General features: G+C 36.2%; 1 protein-coding gene across 1 annotated transcript in view; it reads left to right on the plus strand.

Moving 5' to 3' along the window:
* LOC120531259 (contactin-associated protein-like 5) overlaps positions 1–18,599 on the plus strand; it is a 558,381-nt gene extending 539,782 nt beyond the window's left edge. Inside the window, exons 22-24 of the mRNA XM_039756505.1 lie at positions 1,258–1,476; positions 3,262–3,336; positions 18,367–18,599. Coding sequence (XP_039612439.1) covers positions 1,258–1,476; positions 3,262–3,336; positions 18,367–18,557 — 485 coding nt within the window. The 3' untranslated portion in view covers positions 18,558–18,599. The remainder of the gene's footprint in view (positions 1–1,257; positions 1,477–3,261; positions 3,337–18,366) is intronic.
* The last annotated feature ends 664 nt before the right edge of the window (positions 18,600–19,263 follow it).

The following is a 19,263-nucleotide window of genomic DNA, read 5'->3' on the forward strand; positions in this document are numbered from 1 at the left end:
GGTTGGTGCCCTGCCCAGAGTTGTTTCCTGCCTTGTGCCCTGTGTTGGCTGGGTTTGGCTCCGGCAGACCCCCGTGACCCTGTAGTTAGGATATAGCGGGTTGGATAATGGATGGATAGATAATACAAATAAAGGGAAAATATTGATAACTAAAACCTGACAGTATGAGGTGGTTATGTTGGAATGCATTACTTTCTCTGGCACCAAAAGGATATGCTGAAATTTATATCACCCTGCTTTAAAAAGGGCAGCATCATGTTTTGTTATGATAACACAAATACGCTTGACAGAAAGGTCATTCAGTGGATTGTGACATCTGACAGATGAAAAATCATAATATGAAATCTACCACTAGTTTAAGAAGTGTACACCAGACACTGTCATGATAATGATTGAGACCTACCAATTTAAAAATGAACTGTTTTTATAGGTCTAATTTGGTAAAAAAAAATGCCATGTTGGCTTTTCCCAGAGGAGCAGGTTCATCATCAATTTTTACTCCCAAATGAAAATTTGCTGTGATTGTAAGTTGCAACTATGAATGTTCATGTCCTTGTTATATAACAACAGAGACACACCATTGAGTGCTGCAACCTCACTGACTCAAAGTTCAGTTTGGAGTCTAGACAAGGTTGATCTCAGCTTACAAATTAATATGAATATCCAGGTGAATTTTCTACAGATGCTCAAGATGTATATTTTTTATCTGTTAATTAATCAATCTAAATTGGCTTGGTGAGAATATGTCTTGTGTAGAACTAATTTTCAATCGTATATTGACATTTTCTGGGACAGACTGTGGGTGAAGTCACCCCTATATTTGTACAAGCAGGCTGAGGCAAATGGATGAATGTATACAACATGAAGTTCATCAGCTAGACTGAAATGTAGTTTTAGAATTTTTAGCTCAACAATTTCAGGTCACATCTCTGCAGTATTACAGTGAATATAGTATATAGAAATATAACAATAACTTTGGAACATATGATCAAGTAAGTAAATATGTGAAACATGTACAAAAAATAGAAGTTTTATTTCTTCTCAGAATCAATATAACCCTAACACCAAAAACACATACACTCACACACCAAATAGATGAAGAAGCTCACAGGTTGTCACTACTGTACTTATGAAAAAGTCTGAAAAAAGTTGACATTGGAAAAGCTTTGCTTCAACATTTAAAACAAGGCCATCTCTATGATGTAAAGCACGAATGATATGGTGATAAAAAAGTCTTTCTTTCTATTATATTCTCAGATAGACCAGGTCTGGATTCTCAGGTCATGACTGCAGGAGCACGGGGTTTTAGTGGATGCCTATCTTCAGTCCAGATTAATCAAATGACACCATTAAAGGAAGTTCTTTATCAAAGTGGCAGCACACGGGTTTCAGTGTCAGGCCGATTGCGCCAGTCAAGCTGTGCTTCTACCAGTCTGGATGATCTGAAAACGATTTCAACAGTCCACTCTGTATCAGGTAATATTCCTATGCATGTCTGCCGTCTCACTCATAATTATAACTTAAGAATTTATTTTAGCTATTGTGTTTACCTTATTAATAACTTGCTCCAAAAACTTTTCAATATTTTTTTTTATGAGAAAACAAGCAATTTGAAAATTAGTCAGTCATCTCTCCATTCATTATTTGTACCCTCTTAGTCTGGTTCATGGATGCAGGGACTTAAGCTTATCATAGCTACCTAACAAGTATATCTTTGGATTTGAAACAGGAAACAACCCAGGCAAAGAACTCCCTTCTAGTCTTTGGAAACTGTAAGGCAATAGACCTATCCACTGTATAAATATAAAAAAATTGTCAATCAATCAGTCTTTGGTTTATGTGATAACATTTATCATCAGAGTTAGTTTTACACCACAAATAAGATCATGATACAATAACAAGTTTGCAGAACTACTGAATGTAATCCAAAAGTTAAGCACTTTAGAATTTAAGGTTCTGTTATCCGTAGTGTTTCATAGGGAAGACTTCCTAGTCCCAGAGTCTCACCATTACTTAAAGACTAAGCATCTAAACCTCCTTTTAAGAAATTACTCAGTGCATAATCCTTACATGCTTTTAAAATAACTTATTTCATTCTGAGCTTTTTTGTGAGTTATTTATCTAATCAGGCAGTGCAGAATGCAGTCTCCTATGGAGCCCTGACATTCTGCCAGCGGTTACCTTGTGTCCCTTGCATTAAAGACAGACTCTAGCTTCCCAAGATTCTATACAGGTCAGACAGTGTCAGATATTAAATCAAAGGATAATCAATAGATCTTTTATTTTTAAAGCCCATTATATATCAAAAGTAAGTAATAATATTAAAATATTTGATTGGCATTTATACCATCTAGCAGTTCCATATCCCTTAAATATTTATTTTAAAGGCATAGTTTGACTTGCCTGTTATTTCTTTGCTGGAATAGTATATAACGTTCAGAATGGCTCTTGTATTTCTAAAGCTCTAGTACCTTAAAATGTTGATTGTAACACTGTATTAATGCCAATTGTGACATTTTTGAAACATTATCCTAAGGGAGGCCACTTATGCTTCTATTTTCCATTTAATCTTCCATAGATTTTTTATCTCAAAAAAATTTAATTTTTCTACTAATGCAAATAGCATGATATTCCATGTGAAAGGCACTACATGAAATATTTTAATTTTCCACCGATTTCAAAAGTTGCTTTGAACATCTGTTCCAAATTTTATTTAGTTGTATTACTTCTGCACCCTCATTGTTTTCAGTCTCACAGCCTACAGAAATGATAATTTTTTAAATGATGTCATATTTAAACACTTAATTTAAGGGGTATTTATTTATTAATATCAACTCACATAATAAGCAAAATAAAAGCACTTAAAGAAAAAGAATTAGTACCAGTGTGACCATAATAATAGAGATGTCTGTATTTTTAATTACATTTTAATGAGATTGTGCTTATTTCATACTCTGCAATGGCAGGGGATTCTTTAATCTGTAGCTCTTATTCTTCACATGGTTTAATGTTTTTTGGGGAATTTGCATTGTGTCATGAGTCAGTATACACTGACTAGTATACACTGATTAAAAGTGCTGACTTTAATTTATTTGTTGTCTTTGCTCATCATCTCAAGCAACTTGTCAAGCTGCAGTGTAAAATAATAGTAGAAAAGAGAAAACAGCTCTTGTTATTTTAATCACACAGAAATAGAGAAAAATAATGTGCTTAAACAGCATTTCTGGAAAAGAGACTCATCATTTCTTTTTGAAATTTTAGATCATGCAGGAAAAGTTGATAATGGAAAGAAGCCACTTGCTAATGCAGTAGACAGTGACCCATTTCTCATTGGAGGTAAGTGTACAGCATATGAACCCCTTGTGTCTGCATTATCAGAACAATTATGGAATAAAGAATTAAGCTTTGAGAACATTTATGAAGTGTATAAAATAGTATTTTTGGTGGCCTGGCACCCTGCCCGAGATTTGTTCCTGCCTTGCGCCCTGTGCTGGCTGGGATTGACTTCAGCAAACCCCCGTGACCCTGTGTTAGGATGTAACGGGTTGGATGATGGATGGATGGATAAAAGGGTTATTAAAATATTACTTGCAAAATAATGGCAAAATGTTTGGTTTGGTAGTTTTTTTCCCAGAGAATCAATAGCTGAATGTTAAAATAAGCACAGTGTCACTCCATAACATGCAATAAGTTATACTGAGTATGAGTAAGGTGCAAAAAATGCATGTTTGAAATGCTTTTAAAGTGTTGGTATGTTAAGAAATTTGTGCTAGAAGGTTATAAAGTAATTTATAAATGTTGAGGATAACATAATGATATTCTTTAGTCTAATAAACTTTAATCTTTCATACCAATGTGAATTCCCTCAGAATATTACAATTTCTATGGAGATCCTAAAGGGATTGGAAGAAATTAGTTTACATGTTCCTCAACAAACACTAACAAGTAGATGGAAACAAAAACTCAAAGAGTACATATTAATATCGTGTGTGTTGTAGATACTATTGGAGAGAGGAATACTTTCTTTCTTAGTATAATTCCCACCTGACAGCATAAAGGCTGTTTCAAAGAAGAGTGTTTTGTATTAATAGCTAGGGAGTAATTTATATTTTGACTACAGACTTAAGAAAGAATAGAGTCTTTGTTGTAAACTACTGACACCATAATTTGACTTCTCACAGCATTTTTTTTATACTCTTTAGATTTATGTCTTTACTGCTCTACACATCCCTCAAATGTACTAGGGACTCTGATTATTACAAATCTTTGAATTTTATACTGTGCTGGGGGTTATAGGCACTAAAGTCTGTATACAACTAAACTCAAAATATTACTTATTTAGTTGCCTCTAGTCCTCAGCTACTCAGTCAAACACCTTGGAATACTTATTACAAGGTTTCTCCCCATTGATGGTGATTGTGTGTTATAAAACATAGGAAGAAAATATTCTTTTTGAAAACCTAAAATAGCATTTCTAAGCCTAGTTAATAAACATTTTACACCCATATGGTTCTAATAAGTAATGGAGAAACAGTAATAAAGATAATTCATTAAAAAGTCTAGTGTATGATACTGTGTTCATAAGAATTTCTTGTGAAAGCATTGAAAGATTTTTTGTTCAGTGCTTCCTGTTTCACCAGAGCAAAAAAAACTCCCACATCTGATATATCCACTACATCCACTTAACAGTGTCATCTCCAGGCAGAGGAGTAGCTTCAGTGACAGACTTTTGTCACTGTCCTGCTCCAATGACAGACTGAGGAGATCGTTCCTCCCCACACTATGCGACTCTTCAATTCCACCCGGGGGAGTAAATGCGAACATTAATTTTATTTTAATTTTTTTTCATTTTTATTACTATTTAATTTAATATTGTTTCTTTGTATCAGTATACGCTGCTGGATTATGTGAATTTCCCCTTGGGATTAATAAAGTATCTATCTATCTATCTATCTATCTATCTATCTATCTATCTATCTATCTATCTATCTATCTATCTCTTTTTTTTATTATTATTACATTTTTTTTGTCCAGAATAAGACAAGATAATATAATATACATTTAAATGCACATAAAGCATTTGCCCAAGAAAGAAAACAATAGAACATAATAATATAATAAGCAGAAACAATAATAATTAAAGCACCCATCCACCAGTGAAACTGCACCCTCCCATCTGCTCTGAAAAGTGACAAACTGAAAGTATGTTTCTCAAATCAGGAGTCACATAGGAAATGGAGACCTAGGTAACATGTGGTACCTTTTAGCAATATAAACAAAAACAAGAACAGAGGCAGAAAAGGAAAGTGAAATAAGCATGATTTGTGGACCAACCACTACCCACTCCTTAACTAACTGAGTTTCAATAGTCCAAGTCTGAGTAGTGGAGCTGGGCAAGTGGTTCATCCAGGCAGCTTAAAGTTCTAAATGTAACAGATTATGGAAAAAGATTCCCAGATGAGGGGACGGCACAGTTCAGTATGTTTCCAGCATGAAGCTATTGTTCCTTTCAACAGAGTCAATATTATAATTCATTGCTGGAGAGAAAAGAAAGATAAGGAGGAAAAATGCAGTAGCAACAACACATGAGGAGACAGGGGGATATAGTATGAAAGAATTAAAGAGAGGGAGTGATCAACATAAGACCAAAGCGAAGTGTTTTGTCTTAGTAGAGTAATATACAGTATTGCTCTACTTTCCCCTATTGTATTATTAATATGTAGCCTTTGTCAAAATGCCTCAAATCTCCCAGACTTACTTACCACTGTTTATAAGGTATTGTACCATATAACTTCTCCCCACCTTCCCTTCTACATTTATAACCTCAAGCACTTAGGTGTAGTAAAAGACAAGCAGGAGTTAAGTTACAACTTAAATAATCTATTATTGATAATATTTATAAATAATAACAATGTGCAAAGTACATTTGAATATTGGCAACCAAACAACTTGATAAATGCTGATGTGTAGTTTCAGGCAGCACACAAACTAGTTAGTTACTTAAAATGTAGTTAAGTCTTCATTTTTGGTCAGCTTTCTTCAGAACAGGCCACATGCCTGTCTCAATATGGCGACCGAGCTATACTTTTCATTGTGTTGTCCTTTTCAGTTCAGTGTGAGATGCTCCTACATCAGTTGGTAAGAGAAAGGGGTTGGGGGATGGGGGTTTAAAGCAAGCAAATTTATAAATTCTCTGTCCAAACTCTACAGCCAATAGGGCGTCATAGTACTTAAAGGCTTCTGATACTAGCCAATTCCAAACAGCCATACTTCAGACCAATGGGACACAGAATACCTTTACACCTGCCCCCAAAACCATTTATTAAGGAGAAGCTTGCCAGCTAGTTAGTTGACCTCCATGCGGGGGTTAACAGAGAGTCCTGCAGAAAATCACTTGCCAAACTTGTCTGAGGCACTTCCCCCAAACCAGTTGTAAAATTAAAAAAAGACAGTCCTAAAAGGGGGAAGAGGTACTTAACCATACAAATAAAGACATACAAAATATTTATCAACTTATATGCCAAATTTCACACCACAACAAGAAGCCATGGGGTGACAGTCCCAGAACATGTGGAGAAAGGTTCCAAAAACAGAGTGGGAGCACAGGTAGCATAGAGAATCAGGGGCTAGGCCTATTAGGTGATTGATTTGTGGAATAGTATATAAACAATGTACAATTTTAAACTGTGTGTGGTGGTGATCAGGATTTTATCAATATTTTTTAATGTACAATGGTTGGCTTTTAGGGAGATCATGGAGACAATTAAAACATTTGGGAGTGATTTCAGAGATAATAAACAGTGCATGTACAAGGCATATCAGTTTGGATTTAGATGAGAGGAAGGAGGTCAAAAGTGAAAAGGGCATGGGTAGATATGGGGGAACTTAATGGCACTTCACATGTCCTAAATACTAACTGTAGCTGAAATAAGAAGAATGAATTAGGAGGAATTGAATATCTGAGCCTAAGAGAGTGGAATGTCTAGATTCCTCCATCACTAAAGATATCATGCAGTATGCAAATACCCTATGCAGCCTATTGGGGAAAGTAGATAGGACAACCTCCAATATTATTAATGTTTTAAAATAACTAAGTGAGACTATGCCTAAAAGTTTTTTTAACTCAGTGCCACACATGAAGGGCATAAGATACAATGGGACCAAATGTGGTGGGCAATGCTTTAATCTTATAAGAAGTAAATTAGACACTGGAAAGGGACTAGAAAACAGTGTAATCGATTTCTAATGGAGGCCACATTGGAGGATCCATCCATCCATCCATTTTCCAACCCGCTGAATCCCAACTACAGGGTCACGGGGTCTGCTGGAGCCAATCCCAGCCAACACAGGGCACAAGGCAGGAACCAATCCTGGGCAGGGTGCCAACCCACCGCAGGACACACACAAACATCAAGCACACACTAGGGCCAATGTAGAATCACCAATCCACCTAACCTGCATGTCTTTGGAGTGTGGGAGGAAACCAGAGCGCCCGGAGGAAACCCACACAGACACGAGGAGAACATGCAAACTCCACGCAGGGAGGACCCGGGAAGCGAACCCAGGTCTCCTAACTGCAAGGCAGCAGAGCTACCCACTGCGCCACCGTGCCACCCCACATTGGAGGATATGTGGGTAAATTAATCCAATTTCAGATTTGTCTGTGGGTGAATGCCAAGTAATACAATTCTAGGTCTGCAGGAGAGAGACCCCTACATCTGACCTTGAATGAATCAGTGTAGTGTGTATGACTGAGGGATGTTTTCCATTCCACAAAAATGGGGATAACATAGACCTCAGTCCAAAATCTGGGTGGGAGAGGCAGGGGAATCAAAATTAAAACAGGGAAGGACAATCATCTTTATAATTGAAAGCCTGGCTTAAAAGGGTAAAGGAAGGTGTGACCAAGGGAAATATAATCTTTACCATCCCTAAAGACATGCAAAAGTTTTGAGGGGTTAGGTCTTGGAGAGCGGCAGATACATCTAAGCCCAGTTATTGAAACAAATAAGTCCAAGGAATCGAGACAAAGATGGCAAAGGGATGATGTAGAGGATTATGAGGGGAAGAGAAGATTTACTCTAATTAATTTTATAACCAGACAGGGTTTCAAAATTGTTAGAACTATTAAGGACATGCCTTAGGTAGCATTAACTAAAAAGAATAATACAGTGGTGTGAAAAACTATTTGCCCCCTTCCTGATTTCTTATTCTTTTGCATGTTTGTCACACAAAATGTTTCTGATCATCAAACACATTTAACCATTAGTCAAATATAACACAAGTAAACACAAAATGCAGTTTTTAAATGATGGTTTTTATTATTTAGGGAGAAAAAAAATCCAAACTTACATGGCCCTGTGTGAAAAAGTAATTGCCCCCTTGTTAAAAAATAACCTAACTGTGGTGTATCACACCTGAATTCAATTTCCGTAGCCACCTGCAGGCCTGATTACTGCCACACCTGCCTGTTTCAATCAAGAAATCACTTAAATAGGAGCTGCCTGACACAGAGAAGTAGACCAAAAGCACCTCAAAAGCTAGACATCATGCCAAGATCCAAAGAAATTCAGGAACAAATGAGAACAGAAGTAATTGAGATCTATCAGTCTGGTAAAGGTTATAAAGCCATTTCTAAAGCTTTGGGACTCCAGTGAACCACAGTGAGAGCCATTATCCACAAATGGCAAAAACATGGAACAGTGGTGAACCTTCCCAGGAGTGGCCGGCCGACCAAAATTACCCCAAGAGCGCAGAGACGACTCATCCGAGAGGTCACAAAGACCCCAGGACAACGTCTAAAGAACTGCAGGCCTCACTTGCCTCAATTAAGGTCAGTGTTCACGACTCCACCATAAGAAAGAGACTGGGCAAAAACGGCCTGCATGGCAGATTTCCAAGACGCAAACCACTGTTAAGCAAAAGAACATTAGGGCTCGTCTCAATTTTGCTAAGAAACATCTCAATGATTGCCAAGACTTTTGGGAAAATACCTTGTGGACTGATGAGACAAAAGTTGAACTTTTGGAAGGCAAATGTCCCGTTACATCTGGCGTAAAAGGAACACAGCATTTCAGAAAAAGAACATCATACCAACAGTAAAATATGGTGGTGGTAGTGTGATGGTCTGGGGTTGTTTTGCTGCTTCAGGACCTGGAAGGCTTGCTGTGATAGATGGAACCATGAATTCTACTGTCTACCAAAAAATCCTGAAGGAGAATGTCTGGCCATCTGTTCGTCAACTCAAGCTGAAGCGATCTTGGGTGCTGCAACAGGACAATGACCCAAAACACACCAGCAAATCCACCTCTGAATGGCTGAAGAAGAACAAAATGAAGACTTTGGAGTGGCCTAGTCAAAGTCCTGACCTGAATCCAATTGAGATGCTATGACATGACCTTAAAAAGGCGGTTCATGCTAGAAAACCCTCAAATAAAGCTGAATTACAACAATTCTGCAAAGATGAGTGGGCCAAAATTCCTCCAGAGCGCTGTAAAAGACTCATTGCAAGTTATCGCAAATGCTTGATTGCAGTTATTGCTGCTAAGGGTGGCCCAACCAGTTATTAGGTTTAGGGGGTAATTACTTTTTCACACAGGGCCATGTAGGTTTGGGGTTTTTTTTCTCCCTAAATAATAAAAACCATCATTTAAAAACTGCATTTTGTGTTTACTTGTGTTATATTTGACTAATGGTTAAATGTGTTTGATGATCAGAAACATTTTGTGTGACAAACATGCAAAAGAATAAGAAATCAGGAAGGGGGCAAATAGTTTTTCACACCACTGTATATCATATACATGCAAGGAGATCTTATGAGAAGAATTATTAATATAAATTGGGGAAATGTTTTTTGGAGGAGTGAATAGCAACAGCAAGAGGTTCAAGAGAGAGGTTGAATAAAAGTGGGAATAGGGTGCATCCCTTTCTGGTTTCTTTGCTAGTACGAAAGTGGGGGGTATAATTAGGAATAAAGACAGAGAAGAATACATGGTTTTAGTCATATTAATAAAACAAGGGCCAAAGTCCATTATTTCTAACATCCTGTAGAGAAGTGGCAAGATCATTCTGACAAATGTCTTCTCCACATTCAAAGACAGCAGTACTCGGGGGTAAGACATAGAAGGAGACCTTTTGACCTGTTCGATGTCTAGTTAAGCAAGACATTAAGAATCTTCACCCCCTAGACATGAAAATCCCCATTTTAGGCCATTTTTTGATCATGTTTTATGCAGAAAATTATACCCTTATGATAAAGACTAAATCAATCGGTGTCTTCAGCAGAAATTATCTGATGGATTTAAAATTGTGTATACCACATGAACTGATCCTTGGGGTTCTCCCTTAATGGGATACATGAGGTCAAAATTTCTCCTTTTCACAAAACTTTGGAAAAATTGGGATTGGTAATTTGAGCATTTGGAGTGTCATTTTATGCTATTTCAAGGTTGCTGATGATGTATGATTATATTTTTGATAGTTGATACTATACTGGAGGTCCTAGACCTCTCAAGTATCCCTGAAGGTTAAAACTGGTAAATTTCAAGCATAAGTATGTGGAGTTTTTGTGGTGTGTTAGCCTATTTCAAGGTCAGCTATCATGAATATAATGTTATTTTTGATTCTTTACTAATTTTCTAGCCCTCTGTGGATCTTTGTCAGAGGCTGGAAAATTACAAATTTCTGTTACAATTAAGGATTTTTGGACTGTAAACATTTAAGTTGAAGCCCACATTTTAATATTTCATATATATGATGCAGCCGCTCTTGTTTTATGTACTCAACAAGTAATCATTACAATTCTTATGAACATCCCGAATTAGAGCAACTTACACTAATTCACATTTTTTCCTTAATTATAATTAAAATAGTCAGATACTTTGCTGTCTTTTCATAAATGATAACTATTTATGAAAACTTGGCCATTTCAGGAAAATTAACCTAAGATGGATCCATTGATATATTAGGTTAATTTTTACAAAATTAGTCTATCACCATGTGATGTACTATTGTTCTAGTGGATGCTGTGCAGTATGTGCCTTGAAATTTTGGCTGTAACAATTATTTTCCCTTAGATCCTTAAACCCCTATTTTTATAATTAGTTGTTTCTGGAATGATGACCAAATGATTCCCTACAGATAACACTTTAAAAAGCAGATGGCATCAGTCACTATATTAGTCAAAAATGAATGTAGGCTCGTGTAGTAATGCTGAATGTTTATACTTGAATTTTGTGTTAGTGACTAAATAAGCAGACTTTTACTTAACTTCATATGAGCTTATGTAGTAAATAATTATAATAAAAATAACTGATGGTAACATAAAACACATCAAATCCTTTCTATTAAACTGTTATTTTATCTATGTTGTTTAATCTTACATATAAACAACTTTGGGTTTTAATAAAGTAGTATATGTTTGAATCTTGAAACAGTAAATTTGTGCTCAGACACATTTGATATATAGAATATAATATTTTCAGATAAGCACAAAAACTCATAGATGCAAAGTAGCATGCTACCAGAACGGCTTTGTCTTTTTTTCTCCGCAAAAAAACAACCAATTCATTTTGCTTGCCAGTGAATAACTAAATGTCACAGTGTTTTATGATTTGTTGAACTGAAAAAATGTCACTTGCATTAAAGGTTGGATGATAAAATACTGTAATATCCTGTTTGATAAAATATTTGATATTGCATCATTAAGATGAATGTTGTCATAAGTGACATCAGACATATTACAGATAGGACCAAGGTAATGGATCCAAATAATATTTTTTACAGTTATATGTGAGAAATATCCTCTTGTAGCAAGAAAAATGGAAAAGAAAGTATTTTTTCTTGAAACATCCTGTTTAATCAAGGTTTATTTTACTCACTTTCTTACCTAATAGGGACACTCATACAGTATAGTATAAATGTTTTTTGGAAGATTTGGCCAAAAAGCAACATTTATTTATGAATGCATGTAAAATAATAAAGAATCAAAATCACATTTATGTGACTTTGCTCATTTATAGTATTCTGTTGGATGTGTATTTGTAATTTCTACTAAGAAGATATTAATGTTTTTTGAATTTTGCCTCTATTTATCTTCTTGTCGTTGTGTATGTGGACATTTGGTTTTCTAAGTTGATTGTTAGGAACAGTTTGCTGTTAACAGTCATTGAACATGCAGCAACTAAAAATGCAATCAAGATCATTTTATAAAGAATGGATAGGGAAACTGAAAAATGAAAAGGTCATTCACTTAATTTTTTATTTCAAAAAGAAGCAAAATCAGTTGAATTATTTCAGATTTTTTAACTTGACTGTCAGGTCAGGAACAAAGAAAAACTGAATGAATAAAACTTAAACATCATTAGAATGGATGTTTTCAAGTACACGATTTCAATTGTGGAAAAAGCATCTTCTTTAAACATGAACATAAAAACTAGAATTGCAGCAGCAAGTGTGAAGTGGAAAAAAATCTGAAGAAGTAGTTGATAAGCACATAACGACTAACTTACTCAAGATTAAAATTAATGATACATGCAGTTCTGTTGTATGGAAGCAAAAACTGACCCCTCAGTAAAAGGCAGGAACATTGGCTGTGCGAAACTGAAATAGATAGATAGATAGATAGATAGATAGATAGATAGATAGATAGATAGATAGATAGATACTTTATTAATCCCAAGGGGAAATTCACATAATCCAGCAGCAGTATACTGATACAAAGAAACAATATTAAATTAAATAGTAATAAAAATGAAAAAAATAAAAATAAAATTAATGTTAGCATTTACTCTCCCGGGTGGAATTGAAGAGTCGCATAGTGTGGGGGAGGAACAATCTCCTCAGTCTGTCAGTGGAGATACTCGATATATTCTAGATAGAAAATACTGTAAAATGATATGGAAGAGCCTAGGAATTTTAGGAAAGGCCGACTATAGACTATTAGGGTTTAGAAGTGTCCTCAGGCAAGCAAAGGATCACATCAGAAAGCAGATCCTTAAGCTGAAGCCAGCAGGCAAAATATTGCACAAATGGATTATAAAAAGATGGTTAGAGATAGCAGAGCAGGATATGAATTGGATGAATGTCTACACCAGGGAAGCAAAAAAGCCAAGGTAGCCAAACTATTGGAGAAAGGTGAGAAAAAAAAGATGGATTCAGTGGTCACAGGAGACAAAGGAGAAATGGTTTTAGTTTAAGCTTCATTAAAACAAACTCAGTGTAGGATAGGCCCTGGCTGCATTTCTACACTGACAAGGATAGTGTGATTTTTGAAAATGGGTTAGAGAAATGAAAGATAGTTCTTTTGTTTATGATCATGGTTGATGTACTTTTTTACCACAAAATGTGCTCACTTTTAAGCTGAGGAAATATTACAATAACAAATTTATTATCTTCTCCCTGATTCCACATTCGTCTTCCAATATGAGAGTTTAAGTAAGTTGTGAGAATATAATATAAAATGAAAAGGGAACTTACTGTATCTGGTAGGTTAAATATATTAATTTTAACTGATTATAGTTTTATAGGGTCATTATTGTAACATGTACATGGTATAGTGAAATTCTTAATTACATGGACTAATCAACATACAACATGTTGCCGTTCACTGGCACTGTTTTTAGTGAGTATAACTATTTTACTTTGAAATGAATTTATTTCATATCTGAGAAATCTCAGAGCGTATTTGTTATAACAGAAAGGTAAATCTAAAAAGCACTCAATTGTAATCTTCATTTTGATCAGAATTTGTTTAAAAATGTAGTGACTGAGGGTGGTCTCACTTGGGGTTCATCAATCTCTGTAGATCCTGGTTAGGCTACCTTCACATTTTAATGTGTGCAATCTATATGTTTTCCTTGCTCCCACAAGACTTTTCTGCTGGGGTTTTCTCCCTTATCTTGAATGATTTTCTCTTTTTTCTCACATTTAGTTGTTACTGAATAATTTTTTTGTGCCAGCATTTTTCAACTCTCATTCAATATTATCATTATGATTTTGATGTCATTACATCAATATTTGTTGTGATTGCTGCCATTTTGTGCTTAATTTTTATTACCATGGCTATGTGGTGTACAGAAAAGTATACTCTTCATCCAAGTATATAGATATTCCAAAATGAATTACAAGCTTTAGAATACCGATTATTTAAGGATGTTTTTGCTTGCTTTTTAAGGTATGATTTTTGGTAGATTTTGTTCTTTTCAGATTTTGCATCTTTGTCTATGTCCTTAATTATTCTTTTAATTCTCCCCACTATTTCCTCAAATATTTTGGGGCCCAAAGCGTATTATACTTATTACTCTGTTTACTGTTCTAAATAAGCACTGTACCATTAACATTGGTGTCAATGCCTTCTGCTGCTGGTTCCACATTACCCTAAATTAGAATAAGCATGTTCAGAAAACAGAAAGATGATAATCAGGTATTAAAAGCATCTCTACTCAGAAATGCATATTACATATACACTCCTTTAAAGAGTCACTTGTGTTTTGGTTTCCTTCAGACTGAGTACTATTTCACTTTTCACATATGCAGGATGTCCCCAGATTATGAATAATGATGCAGTCTAGCGTGTTGAGTAAATTTCCAGGTCAACAGCTAATGTAATTGCTAAGAACCTCCAACTATGCTTATGCATAGAAAAAAGTGGTAAATTGTCCAGGTTCAGTCCAGCAAAATGACATCATGCTACTTACAGTGATATTACTGTCCTCTTCCACACTAGCGTAAGCCATGCCAACACAGAGAACAACTCCTAATGTCTCCCTCTTCTCTGACATTCTGATAGCAGGGTATTTTCTATCTTGACCCTCAGGTGTTTTGCTACCCTCTTTAATGCCCACCCACTAATAACACACATCTCTGCACTATTAGACTTCAATGAGCCCCATTTCCCTTCACCTTGCATTTGGTCCTTGTTGGTAAAAACTATAAATATATCATTTTAGCCCTGCCATTCTTAGAAAAACTCATGTTTGACCAAATCAGCCTTGGCAGATTAGTATATTTTATTAAAAAAGTAGGACTACATTTAAAAGTCTCAAGGTGATCATCATACTTCCCTCTTTGCTAGAATTGTTCATACTAATGGCCTTCAAATACTGATTAGAAGGCTCTGTTAGATAGAAAATTAGCGTAAACACATATGCACATAAGCTTCTTTCTAATTTAAACCCAATTGCTGCTGTTTCAGGTGCACTCTTTATGTTAAGAGACTGATGGACTGTTCACTAAGTCATTTTCATGATTCTTTTTCAATCAGTGTTGGAGTACATTTCAACTACGTAGTTTAAAACATCTTCCAAAGAGGGCACTGAGTAAAAATGCAATCTATTATAGAAGATTCAGAGAGTTGATTAAATAAATATTGAAAGAATACATTACGAAAAGAAAATATCAAATGTTTCAGTGTTTTTCTGGCCACATGCGTTAAACCAGTAGACCACAGCCACACTATGAATAATTGTATTATAGTCCATCCATTAACTGTCTTACCATTTTAACCAGTCTGTTGTCATTAGGAAAAGGTGCCTATGAACTTTGCAGCACTAAGCTCAAGTTGGACCTCCATTTACAGTAATGTGTGTTCTTTTAGCCACTAAAGCTTTTTGTACACTGAAAGCCTATCAAAAGGGGCAAAGCCCAGTTGGCTTGATCTGAGGAACAGAAATCCAAAGTCTAGATGGAATTTTTACAATAGCAGTCCAATGTTAAAAAATCAAGGCAAACAGTCAATGAGCAACAGGGTGCAGAAGAGACTCTTTTATCACATTATTCAGATATGAGAGAAAACAAGCAGCCCCAGGATTGAGAAAGTTGCCCTAGATACCCCCTTTTCCCTTTCTTTCTCTCAGTAACTAGAATAACCCAAAGAGATCTTGGTTTTATAGAAGGTCTTGTATGTAAATTTCAGCTCTGTCTTGTTTTTTACATTTGAAACAGACTTGTTTATAGATTAAAGATTATCCCTGTTCAATGTGCATTAAGCAAATTGTTTTTCTTCCTTGTTTAATTGTGCTATCAGATCACCTATGGCATACAGCTAACATAAAATGTAACAACTAACATCTTAGGTTTTTTTTTAAATTGGGAATGAAATAAGTGTCAAAACCAGCTGTATAGCTGTTACTTGCTTAACTGTAACACTGTCAGTGCTGCAACCCCAGAGGCAGGCTGCTTAGTGATTGGGGGTGTCTTTACTTTCAAACCTTTATTTCAGCCCAGTTTACCACCTTTGGATGACTTCATAAAGGCATCTCCTTAATAGACCCTTAATGGAGCACATTTAGACAAGGAATTAGCAAATTAACTTTCTGGCACTGTAGTAGCATTTACATAGAGAGAAACTGGCTTTAAGGTTTAATTCCCAGACTATATTTATTTGCATTAAAACCAATGAAAGCAACTATAAAGTGATATATAGAATCTTACAACCTTGGTGGGTTAAAACTTCATGCAGTCTCATTAGCAACAGCAAGACACAAGAAATATGGCTTACTTGGCATTGTGTTCTCATCTCTGCTAGCCGGGTATGCTGGCATTTTGCAGGTAAATTGAATGTTTTTTCAAAAACAAAATGAAGGAAATGTTTCAAAACATCATTATCTCTCATCCTCATAAGCACCAAACTCATCCCACACCTAGCTCAAGATTAGCTCCCTGCAACACAAAGCTCATATACAACCTTAGTATGCAGAGCATTCCAAAATTCCTCTCTGTATTCCAGATCTCCAAGCATACACTGTACTCCTCATCAAATTGAACAAACTCAGGCAAAAAGGCCTATCACCTGACATCTGAAAAGTTTAAAGTGTCCCCTATACATTAGTATAAGCCAAAATAATTTCATTGCCTTATTGTGACAAGGAAGTACACCAGACATTGCAATGGTTTAGGGCAGCCACCCGTATAATGTGTTCCTGGCTGCAAAAGTAAAAGGTTTGGTAGCGAGTAATGTTTACAAGACAGAGTCCAAAACAGAACTGAATTCCAGAGGAAGGGAGTGAGACTTTATAGGAAGTCTGGGGGAAGTGATGTCATCCTCGGGGCCGGGACTGGAAATAATGTTTTCCTCGGGGCCGGGGACAGAAGTGGCGTGTCCCAAGTCGAGGCAGTGGCTCCTGGTGGGATTTCCTGGGAAAAGTCTGCAGGGAACTTAGAATGAGCATTAATGCACCCCACCACACCCTGGGCAGATGTGTTACAGTCATTTTCCAAGCCCTTCAGCTACCCCCTATTCACGTGTGTGACATTATATATAAACGTCTATGCGTGAAAGTGTGTGTGTCTGCCAGTCTAGCCTGGAAGTGAGAGGTCGAGTCGGGGTAAGGGCTCCACCTCCGAGGAAACAGAAAACTTGCTTAGCCGCTAATAACACAAGCGGGGCCAGCACGTCAGTAAATATGAAACCTCCGAAGACAAAGTCGCTTAGCCGCTAACATCGGCAAAATGGTATCCCTTTTACTTTTCCTCCTACCGCTAATGCACAAGTGATGTAAGCACATTGGCAAAACAAATCCTTCTAGGAGAGAGATGCCCAGAGTAGTTACTTTCAATTACATGACATCTCTACATTTTAGTTTTTCTTCTGACGATGGTTTCTAGGACCCCAGGCTTTTTACAGCATGGGCTTACATGACTATTTTTTAATAAAGTGCAAGGTAAATTATGTGAACACACATAGCTTGGTGGTATTAATTTGGTTCTGTTTTAGTAATTCTAATCTTTTTGATTTTGCTATACTTGTTTTACATTTATTAATAATTAATCTTAATAAATTCCATTGTATTTGAGTGTAAAAGTGTTATTTTAAGCATCTGGTTTCCCTCCATATTGTACATTTGAACAGTGGATAAAGTTAGGGTTAGCTAACACAAGCTGGTCTGTCCTCTGTGTGGAGATTGCATGTTCTCCTCATATTAATACTGACTGTGACCAATATATGAGCTTGCATTCAAAAGACATGATTCTGATAGCTAAATGTGTACATGTACTTGGGTACAAATGTGCCCTTAAATTGATTCAAATCCATTGGAAAGCCTTTTTGTCCCTTTGCAGCCATTCTTGGTAGGATAAAACCTGGGAATGTGGATACAGAGAATGGGTGGATGAATAATGTTTTCATGTTCAAAATACTACTACTGAATCATAAATCAGGTGTTTAGTTCTAGACTAGAAAGTATGTAGCTTTCCCTCTGTGGTTAGGTTTGAACTTGTTTTTAATTTGGGTATTAGTATATTTAAGACTATAAGCTTTATACATAATGTGGGCATATTTTTCTATCATGCCCATCATTACCATGGATATCCATCATCTGCAGTTCTTTCTTCCTTTAAAATTACTTACTTTGTTTTCTCTTGTTGCAGGCATTATTATTTTGGTGATTATCATCGTTGTCTGTGTCATGGCAACAACAGCTTGCTTCATCCATCAGTATAGAAGTCACCAGTCTACAAATGTGAAGGAACGTCATGATAGTGGATTTAATCACTGCATGGGCAACAACATTGACCTCCAGAGTGCTGTCAGTGACAGAAAAATGGAGTACTTCATCTGATCCTTGTTTCTTTATTAATTTTCTGTGTGTCTGTCTGCCCCTCGTAACAAGCAAAGTCCAGGGAGAAAAGTCTCAGCTTTTCACCCAAACAAGATATTCAGGGATTACCCCTGTTTATTTTCTTTTGGAGGGTATATTTAAAGAGTGGCGGAGCATACCACATGTCCACTGGGTTAATTCTGTTATTAGAGGTGGACAGAGGAAAAACAGGCTGGAGAAGTCAGAGTAAATAAAAGTAAAGTGAATCTCAGCTTGGGGCTACAAAGCCTTCACATTTATTCGATGGTTCACATACAAATGAGTGCATCAAATTGGCACAAATAGTGGTCTTTATGAGAACCCAGTCTCAATTTGGTATGCTTAAATGAGGAAAAAAGGTAAAATGTATGATGCAGACAATGGAGGAAGTCTGTTTTGCCATTGGTAACCAACAGTGTTATCCGTTTCTGTGCTTCCACAAGAATGGCCCCTTCACCCCATTTTAAACCTGCTTTAACCCCTGGATTGGGAAATGTATGCGCAAGCATCACAGCAGATGATATGCAAGGTTTCTTTTATCATATGGTGTGCTACAGCTTCACCAAACCAAAGCCAACTTTACTGACAAAGCTCTTGGCATGAATCTAAACATGGAGGACATGAATTTGTTTGTTTTTCAAATGTATTTCTTGATTTTTGTGAGCCTGTTGTGATTGAATGTTTTTAA

This window comes from Polypterus senegalus, chromosome 6 (genome assembly GCF_016835505.1).
Source record: "Polypterus senegalus isolate Bchr_013 chromosome 6, ASM1683550v1, whole genome shotgun sequence".
Classification (NCBI taxonomy): Eukaryota; Metazoa; Chordata; class Cladistia; order Polypteriformes; family Polypteridae; genus Polypterus; species Polypterus senegalus.